This window comes from Callionymus lyra, chromosome 1, assembly GCF_982586985.1.
Source record: "Callionymus lyra chromosome 1, fCalLyr1.hap1.1, whole genome shotgun sequence".
Taxonomy (NCBI): domain Eukaryota; kingdom Metazoa; phylum Chordata; class Actinopteri; order Syngnathiformes; family Callionymidae; genus Callionymus; species Callionymus lyra.
Genome location: NC_141818.1, coordinates 46,536,175 through 46,559,282, shown reverse-complemented (window position 1 = coordinate 46,559,282; position 23,108 = coordinate 46,536,175). Strand labels below are relative to the sequence as shown.

Genomic DNA, 23,108 nt, shown 5'->3' with positions numbered 1-23,108 from the left:
ATTTAATTTAACTTAAAACAATTGGGGGTTTTTTAAGCTGCGTACGTGTTGCAGTAACTAAAAATAATTATATAAAAAAAAAACACATTGTATGTCCGGGTTAAAATGTCAACTTCCTGTTACGCTTCCGCGGGAAATTCAGGCGATGGTTCCACAGGATTTTTCTTTCAGACGCAAACACTGACGACAACAAATATAACGGCATCCATATTTTATTCGAGCTTCCACTTTGACGACTGGTTGTACTGAACGATGGTGAGAACAAAGAGCTTTATTCTGTTTTTAATACGTTTACTCGAAACGCTTTTGAAGCAGAGACGCCAAGTGCACGTTGGGTAAACATTCTTGCCAAATATGTTCAAAAATAACTAAATCAAACCTATAGTATGTGTATTAAAATATGTTATAAGTTATTTTGTATTTGCGTGTATTTCTTCTACATGTGTGCAATACTGACGTGTTGAATAGCACCCCCCTGTGGCTGGATGTAGTAATGCAAAAACACCAACCAAAGAAAGTGTTTTTTAATTGGTTTATTTTTCTTTAACGTTGGATTTCATTCTCTTTCTTTTTTTCCCCTGGTTTATCTCATGTACTTGTATGTTATCACTTAACCGATAACCTTTGGTTTATAATATGTTTGTGTTACTTTCATCTAAACCGAACCTGGCATTTTAAATATCTTTAAAATTACATTTTCAAATCCTTGTAATTATGAATAGATTCCTGCACTTCATGTTGAAGCAAAACTACACTAGATTATTAATGTCTATTTCATTAAAGTATATATAAAATGAAATCATAAGTTCAAAATAAAGTAGAAATACACTTTTTGTTGTATCTTTTTTCTCAAAAACGAAAATCTTCCAATAGTACAATCTTTCAAGCTTGATTAATAAAATGAGGATAAGATGAAGAGTTTTTCATTTAAACACGACTTTTGGTTGCAGTCAAAGAAGAAAGGACTAAGTTTGGAGGAAAAAAGATCTCGCATGATGGAAATCTTCTATGAAACGGTAAGTATTTAAACTTTTTAACTGGATTCGCATCATGATTTTTTCTATCTCTGACCAACATCCCTCTTTCATTCTAGAAAGACGTGTTTCAGTTGAAAGATATTGAGAAGATTGCACCAAAGACAAAGGGAATAAGTACGTTTTTTTCTTTTCACCTCAATTGATAATATCAAAATCAAGGTCAAATCGTTGTTTTGGAATTTGATGAAGTGGTTAAAAAATGCAACTGTATTTTGGGGTTTGATAAAATATCGTGATTTATCATGATATTTATTCACGATACTGTAACAATATTTGACAACACAATATTGATTTATTTTATTTTTTACTGGGGGTTTACCAGTTATTTTAGGTTTAATAGTTTAATGAAGTATGTTTATTAAAGCTAGTAATTACATATTTTTAATTTTTTTATTTACAATTATCATATAAATATTCACAGCATTTGTTCATTTTTGTGTTCCTATTAAACTTACCGCCGCTAAATGGCAGCGGCCATCACGTCCTCCTCAAGAAGCGATGAGATGCGGCTGAGGACGAGAGGATACACTCGACTCCGGCAGCTTTTAAAAGCTGATGTTTGGAAATAATTTGTTTTCAAAACAAATGAAAACAGTAACGACTTCATCGAGAGTCCAGTGGTCTGTAAATACTACAACACCAGAGTCAAGTACTGGACAATACTTCACATACTGTATATACTTGTTACTACGCTATCACAACACCAGAGTCAAGTACTGGACAATACTTCACATACTGTATATACTTGTTACTACACTATCACAATACCAGAGTCAAGTACTGGACAATACTACACATATATACTTGTTACTACACTATCACAATACCAGAGTCAAGTACTGGACAATACTACACATATATACTTGTTACTACACAATCACAACACCAGAGTCAAGTACTGGACAATACTACACATATATACTTGTTACTACACTATCACAATACCAGAGTCAAGTACTGGACAATACTACACATATATACTTGTTACTACACAATCACAACACCAGAGTCAAGTACTGGACAATACTACACATATATACTTGTTACTACACAATCACAACACCAGAGTCAAGTACTGGACAATACTACACATATATACTTGTTACTACACTATCACAACACCAGAGTCAAAGTACTGGAAAATACTACATGTATAAAAAGCATGCTCCACCTTTATTTTCCAACTTTAAATATTTTAAATATCAACAGATTAATCACATTAGTATTTGTGATAATCATGTTCATCTGGGTCCTCGGTAGAATCCAATGATGACGGCAGCATTGAGTTTGAGTCCTTAAGAGTTACTTAAGTTAGTTACTTTTATTAAGCTTCTGGTATTTTTTTTGACATATGAAAGTGTTAGAATACCACACTCTACTAGCCCACCTTCTTCCAGGTCGAGTTAGAGCAGGAAAGTATTAAAAAAAAAGTCTATATCAGCCTGGAGTTTCTCTCGTTATAACCGACTTTATATATTCCAGATGAGCTTCCAGAGGGAAACATGTGACAAAATCAAGCCTTTTGCTGGCGGTGAAAAAAAAAGAGAAAAGGTTCTGTTCTGTGGTGTTCTGGGCATGTGTGCACTTGAACTGAGGTGGATTACAGTGGACAGAACCGTCATCGGTAGAAACCGGATCGCGTCCTATGAAACTAATTGGGAGCACATGTTTCTGATGTAGTCGCAGAATGTTGGGGGAGGTTTTGGTTGCAATTACTGTACGTGTACTTTTACTGCTTTTACTTCTACAGAAACTGCTTCTGGAACCAGGAACCATCACTGATGCTGCACCGGAACCAACAAGACTCTCATAATCCACTAATTGTTTTCCCTCCTCTAGAACCAAGTCATTTATGAGAAAAATCTCTAAACTTAGGAAAATGTTGTCGGAACATGATCTGGATCTTGTAATCCATGAGTTTGTTTCTTCTCGTCTGGACTATTGTAACAGTTTGTTTTCATGTCTTAACAAGAAGGATGTGTCTCGCCTGCAGTTCATACAAAACTCTGCAGCAAGAATTCTGAGCCGCTCTAGTAGAAGAACTTACATTTCTCCGATCCTTAAAACTCTTCACTGGCTGCCAGTTTCTTTCAGGATCATTTTAAAATTCTGGTTCTTACTTTCAGATCTATTCATGGTCAGACCTTCCATCAGTGATCTGATCCAGCCTTACACCCCAGCTCAGGCTCTGAGGTCTGTGGATCAGAATCTACTTATGGTTCCTGAACACGGTTCAGGACCAGAGGAGAGAAATCTTTTCAGGCTGTTGCTCCTAAGCTTTGGAACGATCTTCTCTCTCTTTGCGCTTGATGGATCTACTGACTCCTTTAAGAAACATCTTAAGACGTTTCTATTTGTTCAGGCTTTTCCTTGAATTTCTGGAACTCCTGTGTTGTTCTCAGTATTATCTTGATCTTTAAAGTATGTACTTTTTTGAGTATTGTTTTGGTTGTTTAAGCGATTTGTGACCCTGATCTCGAAAAGCGCTATATAAATAAATATTACTTACTTACTTACTTACTTATATGAAACAGATTTTCCGTCGATGGACAGAAAGGAGACGATTCTTGGATAAATCACGATCGTTACTCTTGTCTTTCAGCTCCTATGTCGGTGAAGGAAGTTCTGCAGAGTCTGGTGGACGACAACATGGTGGACACCGAGCTGCTGGGCACGTCCAACTACTTCTGGGCTTTCCCCAGCAAGGCCCTTCATGTACGCCAGTGCAAACTGGAGGAGCTGCAGAAAGGGGTACGAGTCCGTGAGAAATACTTCAAAATCTTTCCCGGATCCACATGGAACTACATCTGATCTTTTGCCGGTTACTGTTGAGAACTTTGCTCCGAGAAGGCAGATGATGGCGTGAAGTGATCTCTGGAGGTGAAATAAAAAGCGTTTTTTCTTCTAAACCTTCAGCTCGGTGAGTCGAAGGAGCGGAAGGTCTCGCTGGAGGCGGCGATCGAAAAGGCGAAGCAGGGCCGACAAGACACGGTGAGGGAAACCAAAGAGATTTTTTTGTATCTTTTATGAGAAGTTTTTCTCTGTCAAGGGCGATCGACGCTCTCTGCTGAAGGATCTGAAGGATCTGAGAGAAGAACGACTCCAGCAGAAGGCCGAGCTGGAGAAATACAGGGAGTGTGACCCCGAGGTGTTCGAGGAGACCAGTGAGTAGAACCCGATGTCGGGGACTGGTTTTGGGTTTTTTTCGTTCAATGAAACACTTCTTTTTTTTTTTTACGACGGTATGATTACACTTCATATTCCCAAAGTGACACTTGTGAGTCATTCGCTGGCATGCCCCGACATTCCTGTCCAGGAACTCCCTCGGTGGCATTACAACAATCCTGCGGTGCGTTTTTTTCTGCTCCGTCTGCACTGTGGCGTGATGTCATGTGATGTCATGTGATGTCATGTGATGTGTCAGAAATACTTTCGCCACACCTGCCCACGAAGCCTGGTTTTTGGACATGTGGGCATCGCCCAAATTCTGTCTGCACACGCGTATTAAAACCTGCTCAGCGATATTCACACATGAACTCAACCTGGCCTTCAACAAAGAACAAACTTTATTGACAAATAAAAAAAACGCACAGGAGTGAAGCCAAGTATAGAAAACTGTACTGTAGTCACACATATTTGTCAGGGATCCCTTGAGTCTTAGAAGCCATTCACTTTATGAACTTCAATAGTTTATAGTTTATTTAAGTTAAGGGTTCAAATGTCACTCATTTTCTACTCGCCCTCATGTCGATTAAGGGTTGAGATTATTTTCAAAGTAATCCGTTCCTTTTTTAGAGTTGTCGACAAAAAGGTTTGTTCATTTTAATGTAGCGACTGTAGCTCAGTTGTCTTCGTCTTCATACTCTTCCAAAAAGACATTTAAAGTGCACCTAATGTGTGTCTCTCTCATTTAATTAAGATATTTGCATTAGAAAATACGCTTAAGCTCCGCCCACTTAAAATGCGCTGTTTCGGCTGAAAAGAAGTCTCGTCCAAGAAACCACGCCCACTCTGCTATGATTGGTCACAAAAACACGAGTTGCATTCAAGGACTCACATAAATTTCTAACTCACCTCTAAAACTCCTGTTTTGTACATTAAAACGAATAATACAAATAAGGTTTGCTGCTTAATGTACACATTACAAAAACAGCTAAAGGCAGAAGTAACTCTCACCATGTTTACATAAATATTTATTTTGTTAATTAACTGTTTTAGGGCTTCTAGGGGAGGACACCTGCACCAGAGTGATGTCAGAATGTATAATTTAAACCGTAGTATCGTTTGTCGAGATTTCAGACGAGAACTTTATTAAGTAATAACTTCAAAACGGAGCAACGTCACGATGAATGAACTCCTGCATTTTGAAGAGGACGACGTCAACATTTACAACATGTGAATAAGTCACGAGAATTTTCACATTAGGTGCCCTTTAAAAACATCCAAAGGCCTCCATATTGCTCGTCTGTGACGTCCATCTTGTATTAAATCCTCGACATGTGGAATTGTTCTGGAAAGTAAATTAAATTGTCTGTATTATTATTATTATTATTATTATTATTTTAAGTTTGTTTGTAGCGGAAGCTCCAGCTACAAGTTTACGCTCATAGAAACAAGCGTCAGTTTGCAAGATTTACACCGATGGCCTCGCAGTGTCCGCTAAAACAAACCTAAAAATTACACTTGAGAAAAAAAGAATGGGGACATTTTCTCATGTTGAGGCTTCAATACAAGATGGACATTACAGACGAGAAATATGGACGTATTTGGATGTTTTTAACTGTCTTTTTGGACGAAAATTCAGACGACGGATGCACGTCTTAGTTCTGTTCAATACAATTAATGTAGAAACTTTGGAAATAAATGGTTTCTTTGGACAACATGATGATCATGTTTAAATGCAATGTCAATTTAATTTTTTCGTCACGGCTGAAAGCGGCACCAGGGGCCTCCTGAAGATTTCCTACTAAAAACGTTTGTACAATCAAATCCAGGAAATGGTTCACGTTTTAGGTGGTGACGCACATTTTTATTACAATTACAAAATAAAAGCATAATGTTTACAAATGACAAAGTAATGATGTGACGGTGTGTTGTTTTTCAAGGAGATCGAGGTAAACCGGCTCGAGCTGCTGTCCTTCTGCAGCTTCACTTTGATCATGATGTTGTTTCACAAGAACGTCTGTGACTCTCGTCGAGAAAGACTCGGAGCATCAGACGCCGATCGTTTTGTTCGTTTTATTATTAAAAACAAGATTATAATTCCTTTAAAAAACTATTTTGCACCTGAACTGTCGTCACTGCCTTCACCTCCTGCATCTTCTCGCCAGTTTCACTACTTTTCCCTTCAGCCGCGATGATCGAGCAGCTCCTCGTGAAGCAGTCGTTCAGATGCATATTTGTGAACACAATCAAACGCTGACATGAAGCCTTCAGGCCTCGTCATCCAACTTGGACTTGTTCCTCTGCCGCCTTCAGGCTTGTTCTCCATAGTAATTGAGAAAATATTTGTCCAGACAAGTGCGATAACCTTCGGCGCTCACATTGTTGTGGAACTTGAAAAACAGGACGGCGGTTAAACTCGGATACTAGCGCTCTGTATACTCCATAATGAAGCATGCATATTATGGGATGTCGACAAAATCGCACTCGAATGAGTTACACGTGCACGTTTTTGTCGGTACGATATCACTCGCCGAGGAAAGAATTACTGCAGGAATGCTTATCAAAATAATTTCCTACACAAGTTTAACACGAAACAGAAGTGCATCAAATCACTCGCGTCTGGTCTTGAAAGACACACAAGTATTCGCTACAACAGCTTTTTTCGAGGATGAGAAAAACCGACGTAATCACCAAAGCTTCGTGTGCATTTATTGTCTTTATGTTCTGCAGGAAAAACCCAAGTTGTTGCCAAAGAAGCCGTTTCTCGATGGACAGGTGAGTCTTGAGTCGGAACATTGGCTACATGGTCAAATATATTATCACGGGGGGCCTTAGGTGACTGGTGTGTATTTGCATTTAGGTAAAGAGTATTTCATCTGAACATTATTCCATCTTGAATGACGGCTTTAATGCGTATTATTAGTTGATAAAAGGAAAATCATTTATAGTTTAGCTCACCAGGGTTATGATGCTAGTGCTACACGCGGCTATGTAGCCATTAGCTCATGCTGGCTTTGCTGGTCCAATCCCCCGGGGTTTCCTAGACCGTCTCTCAGGTCTACGAAATACTAGATCTTTGTGTTGACCTATTCACCCTTGTGTTATCTCGGGGTCAGGGTGACCCGGAGGCACGAAAACAAATGAGTTTGTGATATCCTTTTTTTCTCTAGGTCAAAGTTAATAATATATTCCATAAATACTTAAGCAGTGGTCGAGGTCGTTCACCTTGACCCAGACACAACACAAGGGATACCAGAAACGCATTTGTTGCCAAGCCTTCGGGTCACGTTGACCCTAAGATAACCCGAGGGTCGAGCCGCGTTTCCGAAGCCCTTCCATCAACCTCCTCCTCCACGTCTACATTACAAGGGCATGTGTTTAACGTAGATGCAGCTGCGTCGTGACTCTAGATGTTTCCATTCTCTCAGCCCTTTCCTGCCAGCATTTCACATGTGGAGCCTGCGCCAGATGATTATGACCGCCAGACGCTGCAGTCATTCATGAACCTTCTCGAGACACACGGCAAACATAAGCTGCTTTATTTAAACAGCCATCAATGAAAATTCAATACCCGGTCCACCACCTCGACAGCCTCTCCAAGTGCAATGAAGAATGATTAAATACACAATGTGTTGATTAAATAGATGTTTGACTCTACTGTATAATCAATATGTGTCTGTTTGTACAAAACTCTCTTTTCATTTAAATATTTACATTAGAAAATGTGCTTAAGCCCCGCCCACTGAAAACAGTAACAGAACTTTTTTTTACTTGTTTACCATAACCACACCCACTCTGCTGTGATTGGTCAATCATCATAGTTTGTCACAGTGTGTCATCAATCCTGGAAGTCTCCACCTCCAAGGGATTCGTTGTATAAACAAAGCTGCTGCTGGAGGAGTGAAGCCATTATTATGTCATGATGGACTCCGCTCTCGTAACCTCTCGTTCGCCCAGATTTCAGACGGGGGGGAAACTTTGTAAAGTGATCTTAAGCCCCGCCCACTGAAAACAATTTGTTCTTCTGGAGATTAAATGTTGTTTAGCGTAACAACAACCACTTTGCTGTGATTGGACAAACATTGTCATCCATCCTGGAAGTCTCCACCTCCAACTGACTCGTTGTATAAACAAAGCAGAGGAGTGAAGACTACTATTACGTCATAATGGACTACGCTCTCGTAACCTCTCATTCGCCTCTACGAGACTACGAGATTTGAAACATGGGAGTGAGTCAGGAGAGTTGGATTTTAACCATTAGTTGACCTTTAATATTATTTATTTTGTTTACTGTTTCATTATTTCATCTTTTGACTCGACTTACTTTTTCTTCGAGGTAGAGCCAAAACAAGATCCTAGAATTTGTCTTTAGATTCTTAATTTCGGTCGGAATATAGATGGACCAGTAAAGTTTAGTCTTTTGGCTCAGCTCTCGTCATCATGGCAGACCATACTGGTTGCAGGTGTGAAAACCAACAGGAAACGCATGATGGCGAACACGTGATTATATATAAGGGACCTCTTATGTAAACATTATTTATATCTGATGTTTACTCTTCTTTTTTTTTTTTTAGACAATGTTTTTGCTATGAAGTCCTGGACAAAGAAGAAGTTTGCCTTTGATGACAACCGCATCAATAAAGCTTTTGGAATCCCAGAGGACTTCGACTACATGGACTGAGTGTTGATGCTCGAGTGAACAAAGTGAAGTTCAGTTTATTTGAAACGTTTTAGTTTTTTCTTTATGAATGTTTATTAAGGTCAAAGGAGATTTCAGTGGAAACATGCTTTTCGCTCCAAGATTAAGTGTATAAATTGTGTTAGTTATATGTTTTTTTGTGTTTATTACTAAAAGTTTTCTTGTCAAACAGTTGTAATGTTTGAATATTTTTTCCAGAACTGTAATAATCTCTGTGCATCAACTCATTAAGCAAAATGTTGATTAATTAACATTGTACTGGGGAAAAAAACTACTTTTTATATCCTTAAAATAACACATTTAATCATCTGAAATTTTTCGAACAGATACTACTTCAATGTTCTCATGTAGACAAACCCTGTATCATTAGCTCAGAGGCTGTTTATCACTAATATATTTTCCATTAAATAATCTAGAAATTTGATTCAAACCTACAATAAAGTCCAAGATGCCAGGTGGACTCGTTCAAGTGAAATGTTCTTTTGGTGCAACTGGAGAAGCGTCTGGATGCTCAGTGTCTGTGAAGCTCCTTGAATGCTGCCTGACTTCTAGACACCTGTTGGTTGGAAACCTGAGATCACTGCGTCGATGATGGAGAAGAATCAGCTTCTACAGTCTTTGTCCACTTATTGTTAGATGTTTGTTTTGTCCATGGATATATAATCGGACCCATAAAAATATGGATTCTGTTTTCACCTCTTTTATTACTACAGCAGGAACTTGGGAACTTTTGAGTGTATTAATGAATACAATTTAGTATATTGTGTAACTTTCATACACATATATATATATATATATATATATATATATATATATATATATATAATTGAATTTCCTCTGGGGCCACATATTTGTGAGGGGCCGTCAATCCAAAAGAGCAAAGAGCTAAACTATAATAAAGAACATTTAAAAAACAAAGTAAGTAAGAATAGTAAAGAAAGTAATATCAACATAAAATAAACCTTACTATGGCAAAACATATTTATAAACCTTTTTGTGTAAAAGAGATGTGATAGAAAAATAAAAAAAAGATCTCAATATTTCCTGCATTTATTTTGGGGACCAGAAATTTTCACAAAAGTTACAAAAAACTGTTCATTTAAACAGTTAAAATATAAAATGTTTATTTAGATTTACATTACAATGATAAACACAAAATAAAATTGACAGCTGTAGAAAGAAATGTCTGTTCTACTCTGACTCGAGATTTGTAATTTCTGACTTGAAGATTAATTAATATACTTTTTTTTATATATATATCTTGGTAAGCTTTCATTAGTGTATATGTTGGAAGTTTAAAAATGTACAGTATATATATATAAATATATTGTTGATATCACATATGAAAGCATGCTTTAACTATGACTTTATTGATTAAACTGGTGTTATTTACTCTAAAATAAATATTGTGACCTTCTTAACATATGATAACACTTTCTGTTTAAATATGTAATTTCCTTCATGAAAACATGTAGATGCATTAGAGGTAGAACTTTTATATTATAGTAATTTTGGATCATAGTAACTCCCCAAGCAAATTAAGAAAAAAAAATTATCTTCACGTTTTCTCTCTTCAATTGTTTTTATTCCTTCATTTAATTACCATCTTTTTATTCATACTATTTTCTATCAAACAATTATTTCCTAGTTATTTTGAACATTATCAAATTATTGTATTTTTTTAATCTTAATATCAATTTTTTTCTAATTTTCTCCATTAATTATTTAACTTTTTCTTTTTGCCTGTTTGTAAATATATATTAAATGTTTCCTATTCTTGTTATGGTTAATAAAGTGTACATTTATCTGAGTACATGTTTTTTTTCTTGAACTCCTGACAACAATACATGTACGACCGGAATCACTGCCGTTCCTCATCTAAGAGCATTTCCAGATGACAAATCATCATTGTCTTATTTCAGATGTCGCTTAAGTTCTGTCACCACGGTGATCCAGCTTGAGATGATCCAACAGAACAATACCTTGTGTAACCTTGTGGAGTAAATGTGTTGCGCTGACACACCTGTGAGCAGCTACATGTCTGCTCGTGTGTCTACCTGTCCGACCTGTTCAGCTATGATTCATGAAGAGCTCACGCAGGAAGAAGGTGAAGTCAGAGGAGGCCACGCCTGTGGATCTGATGCTGAGGATTCCAACTAAATCATCTTTTGTGTTTGACATTGACTCATTCTCGTTTACCTCACAAGACCAGTGCAGTCATTCATTGCTTGAAGGTTTTCCCTCGACTTGTTTCTTTTTCCAAATGAGCAGGAGAATCTCTTGACTTTCAATTTGTTTTAAAAAAGCTTTGAACTTCTTGTTTCCTTCAAATTAAAGTCACGACTGCTACCGATCTGTTATGAACACGTGGACGAATGACTTTTGGGAAACAACTTTAAATGTGACCATGAATAGATAAATGTGACCATGATCTCAATAGAAAGTAAGAACCACAATTTTAAAATTGATCTTGAAAGAAACTGGCAGCCAGTGAAGAGTTTTAAGGATCGGAGAAATGTGAGTTCTTCTACTAGAGCGGCTCAGAATTCTCGCTTCAGAGTTTTGTATGAACTGCAGGCGAGACACATCCTTCTTGTTAAGATATGAAAATAAACTGTTACAATAGTTTAAACGAGAAGAAACAAACGCATGGATTATAAATTCCAGATCATTTTGTGACAACATTTTCCTGAGTTTAAAGATTGTTCTCAGTTGCAAATGATAATAGCATCCTTGTCTTCTTGTTTGTGATTTGAAAAATTATAATAAGAAGCAAAATAGTTTATAAAGGTTTGATTGAAGGGATGATGTCTAAACATTTGATGGTTTTCTTGATAATTACCACTTAACTTGTTGTCAATACTAGTGATATTGTACTGACAAAAACTGTCGGTTACTCATATGACACACAACACAAGAGTCACTGATAACCGTAACGTTCGTTCACCACAGCACAGTCTTTTAGTGATGCTGTCAACAAATGTGTTTGTGGTATCCCTTGCGTTGCCTCCGGGTTCAAGATGAAAGACCTTCACACACCTTCATATGTATTTCCAAAGCCAGGGAGGTCGTTTAACCTTGACCCAGAGGCATCGCAGGCGTCAATCATGACGTGACACATTGAGTGAAATTGGAAAATAACCTTGAGCTCGGGTTCACTTGTCGTCGGACGAGAGTCGTGGAGCAGCTCATGTCAGAATGTTGCTTCTCTTGAAAGGTGATCATGTGATGTAACAGATAAACTAATGTCAAACGTTTCAAGTCAGAACATGTTGGAAAAAAAGTCTCTATTATAGTCAGTGTGTGTGTGTGTGTGTGTGTGTGTGTGTGTCGTACTCAGGGACTCGAGCTACTTGAATAAAAAACACAATTACATGGATACTCTACAGTGAGGAATAAAAAGATTTAGACACAGCGTGTACATTATACGTGATACACTCTTGACATGGTTTTCAGTTCATCTCACTTTCCTCATCGATATCCGGCCAAAGGTCAACACGCCTGGGAACCACCCGTTTAATATTTAACAACAACAGCTCCTGGACATGAATGGATATCATGTGCTCACGTTGCAACTTTTTTAAAGCCGACCATCTTCGTAAATATCGGTCCTAAGTCTTCGAGACATTTATTTCAGTGAACTTCTCATAGATGCCAGTCTGGTTTGACCTTAAATAATAACCAATGGAGATAAGCAGTACACATACACATTCCTCGGGCTATTAAATTGTACAATTCTGAGTTCGGGGGCAGGAGTGGAGTAAAAGTATCTGAACGTTCTCTTCTATGTTAGTCTTTGTATCCCTTTTCTTTGTTGTTTTTTTCTTGGATTTATGTTCTTTATCTTCATCTTTAGACTTAGATTGTATCGTCTTGTTCTTTCTCTTTATGTTCTTGTTCTTATTTTATTTTGATTTATTTTTTTATGAAAAAATTGCTGTGTTTTCTGTGGCTTAGCGCTTAAACAATCAAAACAATACTCAATGGTTTTGCTACAAAGAGGAATAAAGAGAAAGAACAAGATGACACAATCTAGGTCTAAAGATAAAGAACATGGATCAAAGAAAAATAACAAAGACAAAGAGATACAAAGGCTAACATATAACAGAACATCATGATACCTTTACTCCACTCCTATTACTATTACGATTATTGTTACATGTTCTGTTTAAAGTAGGGATTAGGGATATAAGACTTTTTTTTAAATTAAAAACAGGTTTAGGAAATATTACTTTATCCGCCATTAACTAGTATAAATAAAAAAATAGTTGTTTTCTTTGTTTTTTAAATCGTCGCCCCTTGTAAATGAGTAACAGGTGACATTAGCTGCTACTTGGTACATTTTTGTTGTTGATCTTATTCCTATTTATTGTTAGCTGAGCCGCCGCAGCAGGAGCTTGTTTGTGCCCGGGAGGAGAGCGAGGCAGGCGGGGAGGGACGGAGGGAGGGAGCCGCCTCCCCTGTCGCCGCTCCTGGGTGAGAGAAAGACTAACACTCGGCAGGCTGCGGGCTTCCAGTGCAGCATGGCGGGGCTACAGGATTTCCACCAAGGCAGCCTCTGCCACAGGAAGACATGGATTAATATACTTCTAGGAATCCTGCACTTATTATTACCACAACACGCGCAAGGTTGGTTCTCTTCCGTCCTTTTAAATGCAAGTTAAAGCCTCCATTTCCAAGCGTCACTTTTTACCTTATTTTTTTTTTAGTGACGAATTGCTACGAAACAAGCACAGAGCGATAATGCAGTTTCAACAAAAAAATTAAAATAGTTAAATAGCATTTAAGTTAACTCGCAATGACAGTTTTTTTTTCTCCATATATACATGTTGTGACTGTTGTCTTGCTAGCTCATGCTAGCTGCTGCTACTTGTCGTCAAACGTTAATTTAGAGTTTCAGCGACAGACCTTGATATTTTCACCAGCTTGCAAACGTGACCCCAACATCTTCGGAACCAAATTGAATAGTTGTGGAGAAGCAAAAATGGGGGGTTTTGGCGTTTTTTTTAGCCGCGCGGCTAACGCTGCTAGTGGAGGGAGCTAGCATAACATGACAAAGGCAGCCGCCGAACTCATTTCCTCACTTGTTTATGGTCCAGTTCTACAGATCAGTCAGATGATCAAAAACCCCTCAATTCAAACGTTTTTTTGCAATTATTTAAATATTTAAGCATGATACAAGTTCCATACTGCAATCCAATAACGACTCTGTTTTGTTTTTTTTGTTATTTATGAAGCTCTGAGTCAGATGTCAACCAACGTGGTCGAGGTCTGGCAGCCAGAAGATGCAGAGCCATTAATGCCACTTCAGGTATCCATTGATCATTTCTATTGCTGTTTTTATTTTCCTTCAGTTGGTGGAAGTTTGTGGAGGGAACACGGTCAGATCGTGGCAGGTGAAGGAGCACGTGTTTTGCTCTTCATTGTGCGATTCTTGCTGACAATGAAGATTCTGCAGGGAGACAAAATAAAGCAGCATGACGTCGATCGATTCGATGTTTGGGTTTTTCGAACAGTTCCGAGGTGACATGTGGCTTCTTTTCATGTGTTTTTTTTGGAGCACATTGTTCACCCCCTTTCTTTTCCACCCACCCCTTCCCCACACACACCTGCCATTGGAACGACCCACTCTGTCCAAAATATTAAACTATATTCACTAACCTAATTCAACATCATTCTCTCAAATACATTAGTCATGTGCCTCCTGGGCAACGGCAGGTGTCCACGACAGTTGACTGATGATCTGAAGTGAGGTCATCAGCTGACTGTCATGGTACTACCTGAGGGGGGGCGTGGCATTGTCAAAGCATGTGTCAACACAAGGACTGTGAAAGACACCAGTGTGTGTTGCTTAATGAGCTTTATTTACAAACGCGACGACAAACAACCGCACGAGAGAACTTGTTTCGCTAAAAAAACAACACATCAGAGCGACGGACGATTAAAAAGAAGGAAATGTTGATGATGTATAGAAGATAGAAAGTAAGTAAGTAATTGATTTGTAAAGCGGTTTTCTAGATCAAGGTCACAAAGCGCCTTGATAATAAAAAAATGATACACAGTTAAAATATATACTTTAAAAGGCCAAGACAAGTGCTTTAAGCGGGTTTAATGGTAGGTTTGGTAGACAACAATATTTTTTAACAGGGAGTTGTAAAATAGTTTCTACAATGTAAAATGTAAATCTCGTCAATGATATCTTTATTACCTATTGCACTATAAAAGAACTTGAACCATGTTTTCCAGATCAAGATAAGAACGCACTTCAAAACATTAACAATAGTAAGTAAGTAAGTAATTTGTATTTATATAGCGCTTTTCCAGACCAGGGTCACAAAGCGCTTAAACAATCAAAACAATACTCGAAAAAATATATACTTTTAAGGTCAAGATAACACAGAGAAAAACACAGGAGTTACAGAAAAACCTTTTTAAATAAAACTAGTTCCTTTTACGGCAAGGGACATTAAACATATTTGAAGGAACAATTCGTAGTACTTATGTGATGCTACGGGTCATACTTGAGAAGATTTGTTAATATGCTCCTGGCTCATTTGTTAGCTCACTGGTTTAGTTTCAGAAAATGGTCAAAGACACTTGCAAGATTGATTTGTCGTGGATATTGAGGCATCAAAGCTACCTTTTGTTTCGAGCTGTTGCTTGTTCAGCTCTGATCACAAGTTTTCGCCAGAAGTCAAATAAACAACTTTGCTTTCACATAACATTGGGCTTATCAAACCGCAATTTTGTTCCAGTGTATTATTAAATTTTCTTCTTGGTCAACCCTTAGCAAATTTGCTGAAACTAAAAGGCAATTTTACATAGTTATTAAGGTTCAAATGTGCCTCTTACTTGATATTAGTCCCAGTCTACATTTATTTAATTGAACTACTCATAGAATCAATTACTGTGGTTCCTTAAATACAGGGAAATAAGAGAAAAGCGAGGGAGATAATCAATATAGATACACAGTCACAGTTTATTTGAAACAAACTCAAACGGTTGTGTCGGAAGCTGTGTTCTTAGGTGGTCATTGTACATTTACTGTTGCAACTAATTTAATTAACTAAGCTTCTGTTTTTTTTGTTTTTTAATGTATCTTTCTTTTTTAATATTTTAATGTGTTTTGCTGTTTTTTAAAATGTTCTCTGTACCGTGTCCAGAAAGGCACCTTTTAAATACAGTATAATGTATTATTAGGATCATTGTAACATGCTCTGTTAGACATTGTGATGGTCGGAGGAAATTTATATGTACAAACAAACTGTTTTAGGAAATATAAAATTCAAAGTGAGTAAAAATAATGATACTAAGAATTAGCTTTTCTTAATGAACAAGTCCTCCCCGGGTGCCAAAGGAGATCCATATCATTTGAGAATTTAATTTCTGGCTCTCGATTGATTAAAAAAACAAAGACGCTGTGTTTGTCAAAAGATTGAAGAGATCAGTAAATTCTATTTTCTACTTCATTCATGTCCATGAAAGTAAAGACAATATTGCTGACTTAAGCGACTAAATAAGTGGCTGTAGAGCTATGTCATCCGTGAGAGACGTGAAGAAGAGTTGCTGCCTCATTTCTTCTACCTTGGTAGAGACCCACTTGATGCATATTTGTCACTCCATTAGCTCAGAAGTCTCATAAATCCACGCAGACTAGAGTGTGTCGTCCAAATCGAAGAGAGTGTCCACCTTTTTTGACTATTTGTTTTCTTCATCCAGGTGGACAAGGGGCTGAGAAACGATGGACTCCCATCGGAAGAAAGGTACGCGTCTTATTTTTGATTTCTCAGCCTGTGCTTAATCCTAAGGAATGAAAACATTTGAGTTTGAATGAGATCATTTTCGGAATGATGTCACGGTTCACACACTGCCCCCCCCCGCCCCCCCCCCCCCCCCCACACGTTTTTTCTTCATCATCAAAGGCGCAAAAGAAGTTTGCACACCCCCGGTGTAGTGTAACACACTTGCTTCATTTCCTGCTGCAGCATGAAGCAAAAATGACTTCCTGCCTTCTGCGTCTATACCTCGATGCACGACGATACCATTTGAGCGTGTCTTACATCTACGTGTTCTTTGCTGGAACAGGAAACACGAACCATCAGCCAAAGCTTGTTCTGAAGCAAAACTCGCAACTCTGGCTTAAGACGAAACTATTTTCGTTTTTTAAGTACATTTTCCAAGCCTACTGAGATTTTGAAGGTGTGCAGGAGTTGTTTTTTTTTATATTGGTATATTGGGACAGAGAGAGTTTGGAGGTGTGTCTGAGAGAGGCAGACCAAATTCCTGACTAATTTTAGAACTCCTTGAGAGAAACGGAGGGAGGTCTGTGTTTCCCAGCTGTTTCCCCCTCTTGTGTGGAAAATGGTTCAGTTGACATAATCATAGAAAAAAAACAAATTGTTAGCTTCCACGAATGATTTGCCGATGAATGAAAAACATCATCACCGATCTTGTTTTGTGATTCAAAGCTACAATTTAGTGAAAAAAATGAGAAAATTCAGTACATTTTGCTGGAAATCTTATCCCCACTCGTGCTTCAGAGCCGGTCAGTCGTCAACAACGTTTGCCTCGTGTATATTTCCTTCCACGCTAAAGACGTTAAAAGCAGTTCGTAAAAACTTGTAAACTAGAAGACGGTAGTTGAATAGTTATATGTAGTTTACAGGAGGCTCGCTTCACTTCTTTAACACACTTTTAAAAAACACTTTTTGTGTTTTAAAGCCTGTTGCAGTGTCTCTGAGGCTCCTAATGGTCTCAAATCCCAAACTAAATCACGACCATTTGGTTCCATTTCAAGGCCAAATTTAATCCACAAAGGTTAATTTCCTTTGAGTGAGGCTGACGAGTTTAACACGGACCTTTTGAAAACTGCTGAGCCTTTGGCCGTCTGCCTCTCGTGCCCGGGTTATCAGACACTCGGCACAACTGCTATCACGCCTCACAAGCGGCTGCAGATTAGGAGCGACACGACACGACTCGCCGGGTTTTTGTCGCTGTATTTGCAAAAGCTCTTTAGACCTCAACCACGAGTATTTATATATAAATGGGATTCAACTGTTCCAGTGTTTGTGAAACACAGTGACCGTGATCATAACCTTCCTCCTGCAGCGACTGTGAGGTCACTGAAAACATTGACTCTATTTGTCTTGGATCCAGGGGATCACATGTCGACTAACATAACTTGTTATTTTTGTCCTGGAAAAGTGGAGAGGGATCTGGGTTCAGTAGGGCTGTAATGCTTGTTGACTTTTTTTGGAAGAAAAACTGTTGAATTAGGAACATTTTCTGTTGCTCAGGAGGGATTAAGTTGTAGTTGTCGAGCGTCGTAGAGCAACTTCAGGTCTCGATGCTGGAGGTGGATTTGTTAACAAATGATGAGGATTAGTTCTAAAACAAACCTTCAGCAATAATCCCTCTAGTTACATTTTGTAAAGCAATGAATGTTACCAAAATCATACTTCATATCTTTGTCCTGAAAATCCTATGCACGTCTGATTTTAAACTTTCCAACCTGATTTGTATCTTACCTTAACTAAAGTATATATACACACCTAATCGTTATCTAGGTTCTTTTTCACTGCCATTGTGTAGGGACTTGCCTGCTTGAGAACTTGGCTCCTACAAGTGTTTGAATTATATCATCATGGTCTATGCATGTGTAACAGGTTATGTATTAAACCGTGGAATGGGCTTCATGATGTTTTTTATGAGAAATTAGGCTTTTCCTGCAATTTCTGCATCAATGTCATAATTTAAATGTTATTATTGAAAATTGTTAATACTACACTGTAGAATGACTCTTCTCTCCTCGCTTGTTGAGACAAATGAATGTTAATCTTAATATAGCATTTATAATTTAAATTATAGAAGAGGAATTACTATAATTATAATACATTATCCGCCATGTCTCTTGGAGCGTACCAACAAAGCACTAGACTACATTTTATGTTGATTTAAATGTCTGGAAAAACTAAATAAACATTTGTTTGGACAAATATAATGATAAGAAGAAAGATATCTTATAAAAGTTTAACTTGAGCTGATATCTACACATGCTTTTCCTGATAAAAAACAAGTTCTTGCATCAAAAACAATGACATTGTGTTGACATCTCGGTACTTTTAATCATTTTCTTTTTTCTTTTCTAATTTCTCTATTAATATATTAAACGCTAGTGTATTAAAAAAACAAAACATTGACGGTCCTTTTCACTTTTTCCCTTATTACTCTTTGTTGGTTCACTGAAGCAGATGCATTCGCATCGAACGGCCAGGCATCTTCAAGAGCTCTTCTATTTTTCATTAACTTTTTGCAACAAGCCAAAAGATTCCTGCCCTTACACGCAGACTACAGATCAGGTCTGTCACCGTCTGACCCTAGTTCCTCTTCCTTGTCCATGCAAGATGTGAGACGCACAAACTTTCACTTTTAATATCTAAACATTTGTTTGTTTAATTGTGTACTTTTGTCAAAAGACTTTCCGACAGCTGTAACAGGGCAGCGTATCCCACGTTAAATCATGAATATTTAGAGCTTAACTCTCTGAGTAAGTGGCATTAAATAAACATTGTTATATGACCAAACATGGATGTTGTGTTGCTCAATCCAGTTTCGGTCTTTCAGTCGAACCCAGCTAAGCAAGTTTCGTTTCGTCTGTATTTTGAGGAACTGCTGCACGAATGTGTCGACGGATTTCACAGACGTTGCAGTTCAATTTGCAGCTGATAAGTGGTTCAACGGAAACATGCACGATTACAATCTCTACGTCCTTTTCCTCAGTGTAATGAAAACAGGGTTTAATTATAACACGCATGTGATCTGGTGAAAATGAATATTGCAACATAATATTTTAAAAAATGTACCTCAAGTTGTAAGGAAACTGTTTTATGGGATCAATAATGTTCTTTACTGATTATTGGTTCTTAAATGGGAAAATACACATTAACAGTAACAATAATTCAGATGAATATGTAATGACAGGGTCAGAAACATTTCACGGGTTATTTCCCGCATCATCAACCATGTGATTACGAATTAGAAAACAAACTAAACACGCAATCGATGCAAATAAAAGCAGCTTTATACTTGTTTGAAGTGCTTGGGTAGATGTATTAATATCACCTGCCATATACACCTGCCAAATGGGTCTATATTGAGGTGAAACTTGCAAGACATTTATACATCGAGCCGCTGCTTAAAATTGTACTCCTTCTTTCTTGCTCTTCATGAAGCAAAGTGAAAGGAAAAGGAGAAGTAAATAAAGTAAACTTTCCATGGAGGGGGAGTAGTTTTATTATGATCATGTCTAGCTGTCATGATTAAACTCAAACTATTTTATTGGAATTTTTAATGCGTTTGGCAACTTTTAAGGGTTAAAAATGGGAAAACAAGATGGAGGATTCCTTTTAAGTATTGGGCAAAAACTAAGAAATCTACATTAAACAATTTCATCAATAAAGTTTTACCTTACCTTACATTTCCATAATGACACCTAAAGAAGGAAGGTTCAACATTTGACTCTCTTACAAAATAACTTCAGCAAAATACTAACCTCAACTTCTTATCCTCAGTGTGTCAGTTACTTTAATACAAACGTTCAATGGTGCATTCAGGAACTGTGTAATTCTGAGGTTTGATAGTTGGGTTCAAGATGTAACAACCGAGATGATTTTAGATCATCAGTATATATTTCTCACACACAGATACCGTTCTATGGTTTCTTATTGTTTAAAGAGATGGTTCACCCAGAACTCAAATTTCAGGAATTGTGACTAAGCAACTAACTTTTTTAGAGTTTGATGCAAAATGTGTCGTCGTCTTCATCTTTCGTCCAAAATGATGCAATTAAAAAAACATCCAAATAAACGTGTAGCTTCTCCTGCGAACAAACTTAAAATATACAGACTTATTAAAGTTTTACGAAACAAATCCTCATGTCGAGGCTTCAATACATTTTGGAGGTATTTGGATGTTTTTTTAACTGTCATTTCGGACAAGAAGAAGTTGTTTTGCATCCGTCAGGCTCTTTTACTTTCTGCGTGTGCGAGAGGATTTATATTGTACTTGGAATCCAAACTTTCCCACCTGTCCACTTATAAAGGCCAGATTTAGAGCCTGGTCGCTATTTTTATTTTGGTTGTTGGCCTCTTCGCACATAAGGTGCTCTGGGCCACGAGAATAATACAGTCACTGTTCATTTTACTAACTTAATAATTTGTATATCTAGTAGTACTTTTCACCCAGTTTATGTTTTTGAACATTCTCTTGATCCAACTCGGTTTCAAGAGAAGGGTTGTTTTTTTGGCCCTCTGGCCTTTTGCGACTACATACATATTCGAAAGGTTATATCCAACAAATGTGTTTTTGTTAGCCCTTTTTTCCATCTGGACCTCAGTACTTCCTCCTTTTGTTTACCAAGCAGCATGCCTTGCTAGCAATCTCCTTTATTATTATTTTTTGAACAAGGATGCTCATGAGAAGTGCAAAAACAAGTCCTTACCTCTGGTAGGAGGTTTTCACCATCATGTGGTTTAGAATCCCTATAGTGTGAGACCGAGTGAGTTCAATCAACCGCGTCTCTTCTGTCAAAAATGGAAGTAGAGAAGATCAATATAATTGTTGTTCCTCAACCCTGGTTCTTAACCATATACACGAGGGCCTCCTTTGTTCCGTTGCACAATTCAATTTAACTTGAATTTTGTGTAACTTTTAAACCAACTGTTGTTATGGTCGACTGCAGATACATTTTCACAACAAATGAACAACTGAGAACTGATTACATGACATATCTGCCTTTTGTTTTCCCTCCAGCTCCAATATATATATTCAGAAGAATGGGAGGATCCTGCATTTTGAGCCTCCAGTGTTGGAGTTTGGGACTCAGTAAGTACACATATCTGAAATGATCAGAAACTACTTTCATTCCTTCAGCTGATGTAAATAAACTGGGCTGGTCGCTTCATGTCACGTGACCATATTGTTGTGGTCCAGCAAGAAGGACGGAATCTAATAATGCTGGGAGCGCAGGACCGAATTAAGGGACAGGATGTCCAAGTACGGTCCTCTGCTTACTTTCCCAGAGTCTCAGACGCTGACCTCCAGTCTGAGGGGTCACTTTCGTGTGCCGCGTGCGTCCAAACATGCAGACCAAATAACAATCTCTGGTGGTACGATGGCAGAGTTCCTGATTCCATTTAAAGATACAAGCTTTTTTTTTTCAGGAAGAGTTGGATTTTATTTCAATCATGAACTCAAGGCTTATGTTTTTGTTCAATTGTACATGTCTGTCCGTATATTTGTCTGTCTAACTGCCTTATAACTCAGTTATTATTTTTTATCTGTATTTATTGATAAGGAACCGTTTCTGGGTTGTGTTCTGTAATTTCATCGGTATTAAGAAAGTTTCTAAAGGAATAATTACTTGCTTGTATGAAGGGCTGCAGCAATTTAATAATTAAATATAAGTATTCTACCGATTTTCAATGTATTAACCCTCGTGTTGTCTCAGGGTCAAGGTGACCCAAAGGCTAGAACACAAATGTAATTGTTTTATCCCTTGGGTTGCTTTTGGGTCAAACTGAACGACCTTCATCTTGTCCAAGAGACGACACAGGGGATAAAACGATTGCATTTGTTTTCAGGCCTTCACGTCACCTTGACCCTGAGATAAAAAAAGGGTTAAAAACATATTTCTATTCAGTTAAAAAGCAATTTTAAATACATGAGAGAAATGATGCAACTTCATTTACCACGGTTTCTTTTCAAAACGCACAACAAAAGCATGATTTTATAAATGTGTAGAAGCATTGATCAACACAAAAATAGTCGGTAGTGTAGATGGACATAAATGAAAATGAAAACGACTAGTATTCGTTTCTCCACAATAACATGGTCTCTAACAGCTGCTGCTCACATGTTTTACGTCACTATTTACGATTTCTAGCCAATTCTCAACAGAGCTGGACGCAAGATTAAAAAGATAAACATGTGTTAAATAAATCAACTTAGTGGTTAAGACCCTTCACGTTTATCAATGGAGGCCCAAGTTTAAATCCCTTAGGGGAAAATTGTTTTCCTTCGCTCGTGAATCGACACAATCCATGACTGGTGGACGTTGTTTGTTTGTGGACGTGTAGCTTTTCTGTTAAGCCGTAAGGCTGATCACACCCCTCTGTTCTCTCCACAGGTATAAAAAGATACGTTCATAA

The 23,108-nt window shown here is 37.6% G+C and overlaps 2 protein-coding genes across 4 annotated transcripts in view; both read left to right on the top strand.

Moving 5' to 3' along the window:
* Positions 1-138: 138 nt before the first annotated feature.
* mnd1 (meiotic nuclear divisions 1 homolog (S. cerevisiae)) lies at positions 139-9,592 on the top strand. Its single transcript, XM_087785351.1, has 8 exons — positions 139-255; positions 951-1,016; positions 1,094-1,151; positions 3,640-3,788; positions 3,954-4,028; positions 4,087-4,201; positions 6,933-6,977; positions 8,777-9,592. Exons 1-8 carry the CDS (start codon positions 253-255, stop codon positions 8,881-8,883), a joined length of 618 nt encoding a protein of 205 aa, XP_087641477.1. The 5' UTR covers positions 139-252; the 3' UTR covers positions 8,884-9,592.
* Positions 9,593-13,051: 3,459 nt separating this feature from the next.
* The window catches only part of tmem131l (transmembrane 131 like), a 30,222-nt gene continuing 20,165 nt past the window's right edge, over positions 13,052-23,108 (top strand). For 2 of the 3 annotated variants that reach the window (XM_087810215.1, XM_087810217.1), the window contains exons 1-4: positions 13,052-13,530; positions 14,139-14,212; positions 16,621-16,664; positions 21,712-21,783. In XM_087810215.1, coding sequence (XP_087666341.1) covers positions 13,425-13,530; positions 14,139-14,212; positions 16,621-16,664; positions 21,712-21,783 — 296 coding nt within the window. In that variant the 5' untranslated portion in view covers positions 13,052-13,424. The remainder of the gene's footprint in view (positions 13,531-14,138; positions 14,213-16,620; positions 16,665-21,711; positions 21,784-23,108) is intronic. The other variant, XM_087810208.1, reaches the window with a different exon arrangement.